The 14,660-nt window shown below is 44.1% G+C and overlaps 1 protein-coding gene across 1 annotated transcript in view; it reads right to left on the bottom strand.

Moving 5' to 3' along the window:
- abcb6a (ATP-binding cassette, sub-family B (MDR/TAP), member 6a) overlaps nucleotides 1-14,660 on the bottom strand; it is a 254,471-nt gene that overhangs the window by 135,580 nt on the left and 104,231 nt on the right. The window contains exons 8-9 of the mRNA XM_060828218.1: nucleotides 10,485-10,594; nucleotides 608-673 (exon numbers count right to left, since the gene is read on the bottom strand). Coding sequence (XP_060684201.1) covers nucleotides 608-673; nucleotides 10,485-10,594 — 176 coding nt within the window. The remainder of the gene's footprint in view (nucleotides 1-607; nucleotides 674-10,484; nucleotides 10,595-14,660) is intronic.

The following is a 14,660-nucleotide window of genomic DNA, read 5'->3' as shown; positions in this document are numbered from 1 at the left end:
TTCTTATGTCACTTACAAGAACGGTCTTCAAGAGTCAACTGACACAACAGGAAAATAAATATGCTTTGAGAAGGCTTGCCTCTGTAAGTGCGAGTGAATCAAACAAGGTTTGGTTTACTGCATTAGCGGCAGCACACCAGTGCATTGAGAGAACCACAGATCTGACCTCCATGCTGGGACTGGCACTGAACCAACATTCCAAAAGTTGACTGCACGGTTATGGACCTGAAAATGTGTTGCTGAAAAAGCGCAGCAGCAACACATTTTCAGCTCTGGTCTCCAGCATCTGTAGACCTTACTTTCTCCTGCACGGTTATGGAGCTAAACAGAAGAATCAAAATAAAGCAGCAAATATTGGAAATACTTTGCAGGTCTGGCATCATCTGTGGAGAAAGAAATAGCATCAACATCTTAGTTCAATGGTCATGAGTGAACACGTTCTCCTGTTTCGGTCTCCAAAAGATGATGTCACACCTGATGGAGATATATCCAGAAATATTGGTTTACACTTCAAATTCCAGAATTTAGCAGTTGTTACTTCTGAATAAAAGGTGATGATCTATCCTGCAGCATTGCCACGATTGGGATGTCATTCTGGTGCTCTTACCTGATACTTCAGTATGGCATCATTGAAACGGTTAACCTCATAACTCTCAGCATTGTAATACTTCACCTGGAGGTAAAGGAAAGAAATGTCAGCTTTGTCTATTGTGGGTATTTTTCTCAGAAGATTGAGTGTCTTTGGAACTTTATTCCTGAAAAGGTAGTGGAACTGTGGTCTTTGAATATTTTATGACGTTCTTGATAAGTAGGGAGTGAAAGGTTACTAGGGAAAGGCACGAATTTGCAATAACCAGACCAACTATAATAATGGATGGCAGAGCAGACCCGAGAGGCCAGGCAGTCAAGAGAGTGGTGCTGGAAAACCACAGCAAGACAGGCAGCATCCGAGGAGCAGAGAGTCGACGTTTTGGGCAAAGCCCGTTTATCAGGAATGAGGGCGTGGGCCGAAGGGGTGGAGAGGTAAATTGGAGGAGGGTGGGGTTGAGGGGGGGCAAGGTAGCGTTGGATGGAGGTGGGGTAAAGGTGATAGGTCATAGGGGAGGGTGGAGCAGATAGGTGGGAAGGAAGATGGATAGGTAGAACAGGTCATGAGGGTGGTGCCGAGTTGGAGGGTTGGGTCTGCGATATGGTGGTGGGAGGGGAAATGAGGAAACTGGTGAAATCCATATTGATGCCATGGAGTTGGAGGGCCCTGAGGTTGAAGATGATGCGTTCTTCCTCCAGTTGTCAGGTGTTGGAGGGTCCCGAGGTTGAAGATGATGTGTTCTTCCTCCAGGCATGGCTTCCCTTACCTTATCCCAGTTCCAAACTTCCAACTCAGCATCACCCTCATGACCCATCCTACCTGTCCATCTTCCTTCCTACCTATCCACTCCACCCTTCCATAAGACCTATCACCATTACCCTCTCACCTCCATTCACCTATTACACGCTCAGCTACTTTCCCTCAAGCCCCAACCCCCTCCCATTTATCTCTCCACTGCCTTCGCTCACAGCTTCAACCTTGAAGGGCTTTTGTCCAAAACATCGACTCTCCTGCTGCTCGGATGCTGCCTGACCTGCTGTGCTTTTGCAGCACCATACTCTCGACTCGAATCTCCAGCATCTGCAGCCCTCATTTTCGCCAAGTCGCCTACACTTGCTCTTTATGTTTGTAAGGGGGAGGAAAGGAAGTAGAGAAGAAAAATTTGCTTGGATTTACACAGCCAAAATGCTTAAAACAATCCACTATTATTGGAGTACAGTGATTGTTGTGCACAGACATGCAGTATGCAGATAAAGATTTAATCAACCACTTAAAGAAACCTGGTGTTGTTTCAGTGAGTATATTAAAGATTATTTTCCCCTCCTAATCAAGGATATACCAGACAGAAATTCAACTTGTGAAAAGTGGACTGTCATCTTTGCCTGAAACTCCATTCAAAAGCAGTTCCACACTGGGAGAATCACCCCCCCCCCCCAATAGAGTTAGAAACATTTCCATTATCTCAGGATGACCCAAAGGGCTTTTGCCCGAAACGTCGATTTTCCTGCTCCTCGGATGCTGCCTGACCTGCTGTGCTTTTCCAGCACCACTCTGGTGTCTAGCATCTGCAGTCCTCACTTCTGCCTCGCCAAAATATTTTACAGTCAGTGAGGTATTTTGATGATTCAGTCACTATTGTTACATAGGAATCATCACAGTTAATTTGGGTACAAGTTCCAACAAACTGATAATGACTGGATTACAGGTTGTTCTGCTAGAAAGTGCATTTCATTAATGCGAATTTGCTGTAACGTGGTTGATAGATCAAGGACACTGTTTCAAAAGCACAAACTTTTATAACAGGTATTGGTTATAAGGCAATTCTGACCCCATTAGTTTAAATGGTGCTGCTATTACGTGATTGTCTGTAACACGGGGTTGCATGAGAATGGAATTATTGTGTTATAGCAGAATTGACTGTATCTGTTTCAGTGACATTGATTATATGTTGATTAGAACAGCAGAACTTCCCTCCTCTACAAAAATGATTGGGTAGACATAAAAGATCTGTTGGCAGACAAAATCTTATCTGAAAGATAGCACCTCCAAGAGTGCATTGGTGATATGCAATCAAATAACTGGAGAAGGACTAAATCCTTCAGCCTTCTGGCTCAGATTCGATTGCTGAGCTACAATCGAGAGCCATATAATCATACAGCACAGAAACAGGCCTTTCAGCACAACTCGTCCATGCTGACCAGGTTTGCTAAAGTGAACTAGCTCCATTGACCCTCAAAACCTTTCCTATCCATGTGTCTGTCTAAATGTCTTTACCATTTCCTCTGGCAGCTCATTCCATACATGCACCACCCTCAATATGAAAAGGTTGCCCCTCAGGTCCCTTTTAAATTTTTCCCCTCTCACCTTAAACCTATGCCCTCTAGTTTTGGACTCCCCCACCCTGGGGAAACCTGACAACCGCTCTTTAGTGCTACGGGATCTCAAGATCTACCTATAACAACACAGCAGGCAGAAAGGCTCTCAAAGAAGCAATTCATCTGCAGAGATAACAGCCAGGCACATGGATGTCCGTAATTCTTGAGAGTTTATTCAACTTTTGTCCCTTGAAACAAAATCAAAAGGAAGAGAATTGATCCTTCGTTCACTTTGTACAGGGCACAGACTACCAAGCAGAAACGAGTCATTCCATTTCACCTGATTAGTACCATTCTGTATTCAAATATGCTTTGAAGTTCATTTGATCCAGTAGCAAAGAAGAAAATTTCAGAGGAAAGAGTCAGGAAGAGGTGGGAAATGTTAAACCCTTTGAAGGCTTTCCAGAATGCTGCAAGGCACAGGACTGCAGTGGAGAGCTAAAATCACGGCTGCATCTTCAACGTCTCATCATGTTCTGCGGCTAACAGAGCAGAAAGTGCAATCCTGTGATGTTAAACATGTCACTAATTCACTTCCCTCCAGCACCAAAGCAGTAATGAGATCAAAGGTAATTTAGGAGGGCCCTAATTCACTAACGCCAGCAAATGACATAAGATAGGGCAGCGTCCATCTCAACTGTAATGTTCAGGTAGTCTCATTCAAACAAAATTATATAACATGGGAGAACCTTTTTAAAAAGTCACATTCTCACAAGGTAGTCAATAATTCAACCACCACAGAGTGCCCAACAGGAGAAGCTATAGCTCAATGGGTAGCAGTCTCACCACTCAAGCTCAAGATCAGGGTTGAAGTCCCACTCCAGGACCTGAGTGAATTGTAAGAAAATCAAGGCTGACATTCCAATGCAACTGTGAGAGAAAACTAAGGACAGAGATGTGGCACGGTGGCTCAGTGGTTAGCACTGCTGCCTCAGCGCCAGGGACCCGGGTTCAATTCCAGCCTCGGGTGACTGTCTGTGTGGAGTTTGCAAACTCTCCCAGTGTCTGTGTGGGTTTCCTCCGGGTGCTCTGGTTTCCTCCCAGAGTCCAAAGATGCACAGATCAGGGTGAATTGGCTATGCTAAATTGCCCATTGCATTCAGGAATGTCTAGGTTAGGTGTATTAGTCAGAGAGGAGAAAGTGAGGACTGCTGATGCTGGAGATTAGTGTTGAAAAGTGTGGTGCTGGAAAAGCACAGCTGGTAATGCAGCATCTGAGGAGCAGGAAAATCAATGTTTCGAGCATAAGCTCTTCATCAGGAATGCATTAGGAGTAAATGTAGTGGAATGGGTCTGGGAGGGTTACTCTTCAGAGGGTTGGTGTGAACTTGTTGGGCCAAATGGTCTGTTTCCATACCAGGGATTCTATGATTCTATGCTGTTTGTCACATAACATATTACACAGAAACTTTATCTCCCTATTCTGGTGAATGTAAAAGTTCTCACCAAAGTGACAAGGCAGAATTTTGACAAACAAGAAGCACTCACAGGGTGGTAAACTGAAAGTTGGCAAACACGGCTTTGTTGTGGATTTTTAATTAACCCAATACAATCCTGCTTTTGAATGTCCAGACTAATTGCGAGCAGGCGAACTCTATTGTTCAAACCTCAAAGTTTAAACATGGGACACCAGCAAGGGTCAGAATGGATGCATACTTCAACAATCAGGACTTAAACCACAACTTCAATTATAGGGATCTCAATTTGGTAGTTTCCCTCCCCACTGAACCCTTATATTCTAAGGGGCACCCATGGAGGTCATGCCGTGGTGATGTAAGGGCCCGTAAAGCTACTTATCCCAGCAGATGAGAGAAAGAAGCTAGCTTATGAAGCAAAGTTTATGTGGAAATAACTAATGAGGTCAAATGCAGAATAGCACACCTTTGCTCAGAGTTATGACCAAGGTTCAATAACCTGAGGAAATATGAGTAGCACGGTACATGCCAATCCCCTCATTCTGATTTTATCACCACCTCATTCTGCTCCAGTCTTCACAGAATACATCACCGTCACTCAGCATATCCAAATTGCTGCACATTAAAGAGCAGATCCAAGATTTACCATGGCACTGATGGTGACCTATCACTTGATCAATAACTATTCTCGTGCTCTTTCGTACATGCTCCAGTACATCAGTACTAATGTACTGGAAAAGGTCACCAACTTCATCTTAAATGTATTCCTCAAATTCAAGGAGTTATCTACTGAGTCAGTTTGGAGCTTGGAATATCTGTGGGATACTTAATCGGGCAGAATGAAGACATCATGGCACTTGTCTGATATCTTGCACAGGCATGCATGGTTATCATCGGGTGGTACATACCAACCAACATTGAGCTTTAATTGACAAACAATCTTGATTCGTTCATGGGTTCCTTGGTGACCGCGTGTGTGGCCTATGATTCTGTGGATTTGTGGGGAAGCCTGAATGGCTTGCTCATTGTTAACAGCTAGCCCAGTTTGCAAACTGATGAAAAACGCTGGCCCCAGCAAGCATAGTTTCAGTCACCCAGATGTAGCAAGTTTATGCTGCAGATTGCAAAATCCTGCGGATGGCACTAAGATATTCCTAAAAGGAGACGGAGGCAAAGAAATCCCATGACCTTGATTACCACTGGAAGTACAGGCTGTTAACATTTAACTGGGAACAGTGCAACATTAATGAATGAGATCCCAATTAAATCCATATGAGCAATCTGCCTGTTTGACTGCTACTCAGGACAAAACCAATTCACAACATGTTTCATAATTAAGAAGATAACTTCATTGTAATACACTCAGCTGAAACAAACAGCAGAGTAAAGGATACATTGCAAGGGCTTTGTTTTTAAAAGCTGTAGACTGCAATGGGGAAAAACTACTTTTAAAAAGAGATTTCCCAGAATGGCAGCAGAATACAACAATAATAGACATGATACCTGTTGTGAACTGTTTCATTTTGTTGTAGGTTTCTACAATGTAGAGAAGATCAGTAGCTGTTGAAGGGAATTGTTTATAAGTGAAGTTGATTGGTTCTCAGCTAACTGAGCAGGCAGGAACTGGAAACCGTTAGAAATACAAACAGAAAGAGAAGGACAGGGTGTGCAGTTGTCCCCAACAGAAGGTGCCTGTACCCTGCTATTAAAAAGGCTCAGTTTAATAAAAGTTACCTTTCCCTCAACAGTTCCTGTGAAATTTAAATTGATAAATCAGTCTTTTCCCCAAGTGAAATCAGTCACTGTATTTTTTTCAAACCAGAGCAAGTTTCTAGAGAAAGACAACTTAACACCAAGGGCCTGGCCAGCTGCAGAAGAATCATCTTGATGTTGGAATCAAAGCAACAGCCATTGAACTGATTTCTCAGTCGTTTCTCCTTCCTTCAATAATCTATTTTCTGTTTGTTTATATATGTGTATGCACGTCCAAGTAAATTTATAATGGGACTAGAATTTCAGTTAGTTGTGTTATATGCAGATGGTTTATTTCTGTTAATTTGTAGAGAGAAAGAGGGAGAGGGGGAGAGAGAGGGAGAGAGAGAGAGAGAGAGAGAGAGAGAGAGAGACAGAAAGAGCAGCTCTGGATGTCTCTTGCACTTATAGCTTTTTAACAAACTTCAATCAACCAGAGAGCTATCAGGTAGAATTTCCTTTACTCAAGACTTTTGGTGCCAATCTGTCTCCAACTATCCCCCTCACCATTTCAAAAAGCAACATGGTCTCACACAACTAAAATTATATACCTATTGATTTATCTCAGTTGCAAAATTTTCCTGTATTTCAGCTATATAGCAATTCAACTTCCATTTCAGTCTATAGTTCCAAAATGGAAACATACGGTCCCTTACAAGGCCCACCCAGTCCACGAAGTCTTAATCCAGGTGATAGATCAGCAATCGAGTTGAAAAGTGTGGTGCTGGAAAAGCACAGCCGGTCAGGCAGCATCTGAAGAGCAGGAGAATCAACATTTCGAGCATAAACCCTTCATCAGGAATGAGGCTGGTGGACATAGAACAATACAGCACAGAACAGGCCCCTGGACCAAGGGGGCTGAGACATAAATGGGAAGGGGTGGAGCTGGGGGTGGGGGGGGGTGGGGGAGGGGAAGGTAGCTTGGATTGTGATAAGTAGATGCAGGTGGGGGTGAGGTGATAGTTTGGAGAGGAGGGTGAAGCAAATAGGTGGGAAGGAAGATGGCCAGATAGGACAGTGCCAAGCTGGAAGGTTGGATCTGGGATAAGGTGGGGTGAAGGGGAAATGAGGAAACTGGTGAAATCCACATTGATCCTGTGTGGTTGGAGGATCCCAAGGCGGAAGATGAGGCATTCTTCCTCCAGGTGTCAGGCACTTCGGGCTTGGTGATGGAGGAGGCCCAGGACTTGCATGTCCTTGGCAGAGTGGGAGGGGGAGTTACAGGGCGGTGGGGTTGTTTAGTGTGTGTTCCAGAGAGGTTATCTGAAATGTTCTGCAAGTTGGTGTCCTGACTCCCCAAAGGCAGACAGAGGAGACTCCATCGGAAGCAACGGATGCAAAAGATGACATGTGTGGAAGTACAGGTAAATCTCTGTCGGATGTGGAGGGATCTTTGGGGCCTTGGATGGAGGTAAGGAAGGTGATCAGGAATGTGTGCTGGGATATAGTCTGAGCCTGCGGAGGTACTATTACTCAGCCACATTGAGAAGGCTAATCTTTTGTTAGTGCAGCTGCAAATGTGTTGCTGGTCAAAGCACAGCAGGTTAGGCAGCATCTCAGGAATAGAGAATTCGACGTTTCGAGCATAAGCCCTTCATCAGGAATGTGATGAAGGGCTTATGCTCGAAACGTCGAATTCTCTATTCCTGAGATGCTGCCTAACCTGCTGTGCTTTGACCAGCAACACATTTGCAGCTGTGATCTCCAGCATCTGCAGACCTCATTTTTTACTCTTTTGTTAGTGCAATCAGCATATGAGGTCATCACCTTCTATGAACTAGAACTCTAGGTATCCTTTCTGTGGAGCCAGAGGTGACAGAAGATAAAACATTTGCTACTTCTGCTGGTGTTCGTCATAGCTCAAAGTCCATGGCAGCGCTGCATTAGCTATCTCGATGTTGTTGTGACGACTGGTTGCTGAGAATTGCAAGATTGAGCGGAACAAAGTCCGAGGCAGAAGAAATGCCCTTGAAAAGTAGTGAAAGCACACTCTCAGGACAACCCCTTTGAGTAAAAACATTTTACTTAGTAAATAAAGTAGTAGTTTTGGTTTAGTACTTAAACACTTTCCAACTTGTCACTTTCACAGCCCATTGATCCTGCTGTGCCTTTGGCTTGATGAAGGGCTTATGCCCGAAACATCGAATCTCCTGTTCCTTGGATGCTGCCTGGCCTGCTGCGCTTTAACCAGCAACACATTTTCAGCTTTGGCTTGATGACCCTGTTTCAGACAAACCTAAAAGCTCAATCTCCAGGTGGTTGAGCCAGGGTGCAGGGACAAATCTTTGGATAATTGCAGAGTCAAGAAGACATCAATTCCTGGCCGGCTTAAAATGCTGATCAGCTAAACATGGAAGTTAGTGGTTTAGATCTTGATACTCTTGCAATTGTTCCTTCAAGTGTAACTTCATACATACCCACGCCTAGAATATCTCCCCTCTTCCAACTGACCTCCAGCCCGTAAAATATTCCTTCAGCACCATTTATATTGCTATCTCAGCTCTGGGGGCGGCTTTATCCCTTGCCTCTTAAGGCAGAGGTTGTAAGTCTCTGGATTGACAACACAAGCCCAAGCACAAAGTCCAAGCTAAGACTTCACTTCAGTACTGAGAGAATGCTGCTGTTGGATATGCCACTCTTTCAGAAGTGGTCTTTCAGATAGCATTATTTCAAATAAGATTAGATGAGTTCTCCCTGAGTGTTTATTATATCTATAATATTTATCCTGCTTCATGGCTGAAAAGAGATTATCTGGTGATTAGGTAAAAACAAGGACTGCAGATGCTGGAAATCAGATTCTAGACTAGAGTGGTGCTGGAAAAGCACAGCAGTTCAGGCAGCATCCGAGAAGCAGGAAAATCGACGTTTCAGGCAAAAGCCCTTCATCAGGAATACAGGCAAGGTGCCCACAGGGTGGAGAGATAAATGAGATGGGGATGGGGGTAGGGAGAAAGTAGCATAGGGTACAATAGGTGAATGGAGGTTGGGATGAAGGTGATAGGTCAGAGAGGAGGGTGAAGTGGATACGTGGAAAGGAAGATAGGCAGGTAGGACAAGTCATGGGGACAGTGCTGAGCTGGAAGTTTGGAACCGGGGTGAATTGGGGAAGGAGAAATGAGGAAACTGTTGAAGATCACATTGGTGCCCTGGGGTTGAAGGTGAGGGAGGAGGGATGGGTGCAGGTTTTGCAATTCCTGCGGTGGCAGGGGAAGGTGCCAGGATGGGAGGGTGGGTTGTAGGGGGCGTGGACCTGACCAGGTAGATTCAAAGGGAATGGTCTTTGCAGAAAGGGGAAATGAATGGGGAGGGAAATATATCCCTGGTGTTGGGGTCCATTTGGAGGCGACGGAAATGTTGTCTGATGATTTGGTTTATGCGAAGGTTTGTAGGGTGGAAGGTGAGCACCAGGGGTGTTCTGTCCTTGTTACGGTTGGAGGGGTGGGGTCTGAAGGCGGAGGTGCGGGATGTGGACGAGGTGCGTTGGAGGGCATCTTTAACCACGTGGGAAGGGAAATTGTGGTCTCTAAAGAAGGAGGCCATCTGGTGTGTTCTGTGGTGGAACTGGTCCTCCTGGGAGCAGATACGGCAGAGATGAAGGCATTGGGAATGCGGGATGGCATGTTTGCTGGACGTAGGGTGGGAAGAGGTGTAATCCAGGTAGCTGTGGGAGTCGGTGGGTTTGTAAAAAATATCAGTGTCAGGTCGGTCATCATTAATGGAGATGGAGGGGTCCAGGAAAGAGAGGGAGATGTCAGAGATGGTCCAGGTAAATTTAAGGTCAGGGTGGAATGTGTTGATGAAGTTGATGAATTGCTCAACCTCCTGGCGGGAGCACGAGGTGGCGCCAATGCAGTCATCAATGTAGCGGAGGAAGAGGTGGGGAGTGGGGCCGGTGTAACTACGATGTAACTACCTAATCTACTATCTGGTGATTTGTCAAATTGCTGTTTGTGGGAGCTTGCAGTGTGCAAAGTTACTGTGCTTTCTACATCACAGTGACCAAACTTCAAACATATTCCTTTGTCACAAAACCACTGTGGGATTTGCTGGACATCAGCAGAAAAACAAGTTCTTTCTTCCCTTCATTTTACTCCAGTGGTTAAGTTGAAACTGAAGTAGCAAGACCACCAGAGAGGAGTGAATTAACCATAACTGGCAAAAATAAAATCCTGTTGCCTCTCCCCATGCTCCCTTCTTTCACTAACTGGTTAGCACTTCCACTATTTTCACCCACATCACATCTTCCATTCACCTCTCTCCACAGCTTCTTCCTCCCCAGAACCAGCATCTCCCACTACCCTCTAGTAGCTGCCCAATGCCAGAGGAATAATAGCCTAGACAAGCAAACATTACCGTCTCAAAGTTGAGCAAAGAATCGACAGCCTTGGACTTTGCTTCATTGTCCCTGGTGTTCATTTCTCTCCTGTATTTTGTTCTCCATTCAGTTATCACAATAGTTACAGCTGTAGGCCAAAGGAAATAGCACCAGTTAGCATGACACAGTGATATATCTTAAGCCGACAACTGCAAGTGCTTCTACTTAAACATAAATGTGAGCAGTACAGGTCATAATGATATTTACTCAGAGTACAAACACCCCAGCAAGGAACCAAATTGTCACCAAATTCGTACAATGTACTGTTACACTCCTGACAAAGTACAAATTAATTCCTTTTCAAAAAAAAAGGATTTGGGGCTTTCCAGGCTGGGTCAGCAGCAGTCTCTGCGGTGAAGGTGACCCACAGTACTGTTTGGGATGGATTTTCACACAACAACAAAAAAAGAAAAAGTGATATATTTCAAGGTCTGTGGCTCTGTGAGGGGAACTAGCATGTGGTGGTGTTCCATGGCTCTGCTGCCATTATCATTCCAGATGGTCATAACTTTAGGTTTGCTCATGTTTCTCAGCTGAAGTATTGCGTTCAATTCTGTGCACCAATTTAGGAAGGATGTCAAAACTTTGGAGAAGGTATAGACCACTTTCATAGGAATTATCAGGGATCGAAACTTGTTACATAGAGTGGCTGAAGGAAGTGAAATTGTTCTCCCTGGGACAGAGAAGGTTAAGGGGAGATTTACTATAATCACAAAGTATATTAATAGAGTAATAAAAAAAGCTGATTTTCAGCGGCGGGAGATTTGTAACCACGGAACATAAGTTAGAGATCATTGGTAAAAGTGTGAGAGACGGCTTACGAAATCATCAAATCACCAGTTACTGTGATCTGGAATTAGCCCGAAGGAGTGATGGACATGGTTTAAACAGACATTTTCTTTTGCAAGTTACTAAGTATTTGAATGAGAAAGAATTACAGGGCTCCAAGGCAAGAGTGGGGGAGAATGTGGCCACCAAAGAGTGGAATAGACAAAATGGGACAAAAATGATTTCCATCACCTCATCCTAGTGCTCATCATAAAGTTAAAAATTTGAAAGCAGAATTTATAACTCTCTTTGCTAGGAGTGTGGTTAAATTGCATATTATGTGGAGGAGCCGGTGTTGGATTGGGTGAAAAGTTAGAAATTCTATGTCTTATGGTCCTGCTCCACAACTACCTTTCAGAGTGCTGCTCCTGCATCAGTAATGCTTCCAAATAACCCTATTGAACTATTTTTAACTTTGTCCAATTGCATATTATATGAGTATGTCACTATCACTAGTGCTCTACTAAACCCTAATAACATAACTCAATCAGAAAAGGAAGAGTTGTATCCAGCAACACTCTGGTTTTGAAGCCTGATCATGGAGATCTTAGTTTTATTACATCTGTTCATCTAAACAACACTGAAGAGGAATGCATGATGAACAAATGGGTAACAGTCATGAACTGCACTGTATGAATAGCAAAGGAGCCTGCTACCAGACTGACAACACTGTTGGAATTATCAGGAATTAAGAGCATCATTCCACTGTCCCCTGTATGGCTAGTGTCAGGAGCTTCATTTGCCTGTAGTTTTAGTACCTCTGGGATTCAAAGAATCACCACACTACCCTTAATCACAAGGACTAGGTATATGAGTAAGCCATTTGGCTCCTCAAACTGTGAAGGGGATACAAGGAGACTGAAAAGATTAATTAACTGAATGGTCAAAGATCAGGCAAACTATGAAGCATAATGTGAGAAAGTGTAAAATTATACTTTTTGGCAGTAACAAAAAAATGCGTGTCATCTAACTGGTGAAAGGGTGCAGAGCTCCGAAGTGCAAACGATCTGAGTGTCCTTATGCATGAATTGTGGAAGGTTAGTATGTAGGTACAAGCAAGCAATTAGAAAAACTAATAGAATCTTCATGGCTGACCTCGGAGGTATTGACTGTGCATCAAGAAAGGGGTGTTTAAGGGACTCTTGTGCTGCAGTGGTACCATCCCACATCTGGGCCAGAAGACCTGGGTTCAAGTCCCACCTGCTCAAGATATGTGCCACAGCAAATAGGAACAGGCTAGTTTAAATAAAAATTTAAAAAAGAATCTTTGTTTTTTGAAAGAGAAATTAAGTACAAACTTAAGATGTCATGCTTCAATTTTATAGGTGAAAATGTGTTGTTGGTTAAAGCACAGCAGGTCAGGCAGCATCCAAGGAACAGGAAATTCGACGTTTCGGGCCAGAGCCCTTTGGCTCTGGCCCGAAACGTCGAATTTCCTGTTCCTTGGATGCTGCCTGACCTGCTGTGCTTTAACCAGCAACACATTTTCAGCTCTGATCTCCAGCATCTGCAGACCTCACTTTTTACTCTTCAGTTTTATAGGTCATTGATAAGACTACTTATTGTACACTCTGTACAGTATTTGTCTCCTTATTTAATGAAAGGCACAACTAAATTGGAAGTATTTCATAGATTTATTAGATTTGAATAGAATCACAGAATCCCTACACAGTGTGGAACATTTGGCTCATCAAGTGCACACAGATCCTCTGAAGAGTATTGTACTCATACTCACTGCTTTACCCTACTCCTGCCTAAAACATCGATTCTCCTGCTCCTCAGAGGCTGCCTGACCTGCTGTGCCTTTCCAGCGTGACACTCTCAACTTTGATCTCCAGCATCTGCAGTCCTCACTTTCTCCTAATCCACTTAACCTGCACATCCCTGGACACTATGGGCAATTTAACATGGCCAATCCGACATAAAATGCACATCTTTGGACTCGGGAAGGAAACTGGAGTACCCGGAGAAAATCCACGCAGACAAGGGTAGGATGTGCAAACTCCACACAGACAGTCAATGGAATTGAACCTGGGGCCCTGGCACTGTGAGGCAGCAGTGCTAATCACTAAGCCATCATGCCACCCCTAGCACCTGGAGTGGGTAGTTATCCTTATGAAGAATGATAGGACGGCTAGTATTATATCCACCGGGATTTAGAAGAGTCAGACATGACTTGACTGAAACCATACAAGGTCCTACAGGCTCTCGAAAGGGGGCATGTGGGAAAAAAAATCTGACTTCTTATGAGAGAATGCAGAACATGGGGTCACTGTTTCAAAATAAGGAGTGAGGTCCAATGGAGCTAATGGGATGGAGGGGAGGCTTCTTAAACACCCAGAGTAGGCCTCTCGCTGTGAATGTGAAGCCCACAGTCCTGTGATTACATTTATTTGGCGGTCAGGATGGTTTTCTCCAGAACAAACAACAGATGGATTTCACCCCCTCTCCATCTTCCTATATATACTTTTCCAGTTCTGAAGGAGGGTCACTGGACCCAGAACATGAATTGCGCTCTCTCTCTACAGGTGCTGCCAGATCTGCTGAGTTTTTCAGAAATGTTTGCTTTTGTTTCTGACTTCCAGCATCGGCAGTTTTGTTGAGTCTCTTCACTCTTGGAAACAGAAGGCTAAGGGGCGAGCTAATAGAAGCATGTGAAATTAAGACAGGTTTTGACTGACAGCATAGAGACAGAATGCTTCCTCTTGTGGGAAGAGCATAACTAGCGGTCCCCAACACAAGACAGTAATCAAGCAAGCCAACTCGGAATTCAGAAGGAACTTCTGCACTCCAAAAGAATTAAAAATCAGAAATTCACTACCATAGGGAGTGACTGAAGTAAAACTTCAGGGAAAGTTACACATGCATAAAAGGGTAAAGGGACGAGTAGGCTACAATAGTAGATCAAGATGAGAGGTGTATCAAGTGGAGCATGAATACCAGCATGGTTGAGTAGAGTGGCCCATTTCTGTGCAGTATATCTTATCTAAGTCATAAAGTAATAGAGTTATACAGCATAGAAACAGACCCTTCCGTCCCACTTGTCCATGCCGACCAGATATCCTAAATTAATCTAGTCCCATTTGCCAGCACTTGGCCTTTATTGCACAAAACCTTTCCTACTCATAAGCATCCAGATGCCTTTTGAATGTTGTAACTGTACCAGCCTCCACCACTTCCTCTGGCAGCTTGTTCCATACATGCACCACCCTCTGTGTGAAAACTTTGTCCTTTAGGTCCTCATTAAATCTTCCCCCTCTCACCTTAAACCTATGCTCTCTAGTTCTGGACTCACCCACCCTGGGGAAAAGACCTTGGTTATTCAA

This window comes from Hemiscyllium ocellatum, chromosome 7, assembly GCF_020745735.1.
Source record: "Hemiscyllium ocellatum isolate sHemOce1 chromosome 7, sHemOce1.pat.X.cur, whole genome shotgun sequence".
In the NCBI taxonomy this organism is placed as follows: Eukaryota; Metazoa; Chordata; class Chondrichthyes; order Orectolobiformes; family Hemiscylliidae; genus Hemiscyllium; species Hemiscyllium ocellatum.
The sequence above is the reverse complement of the archived record's forward strand: the minus strand, read 5'-3'. Positions and strand labels throughout refer to the sequence as shown.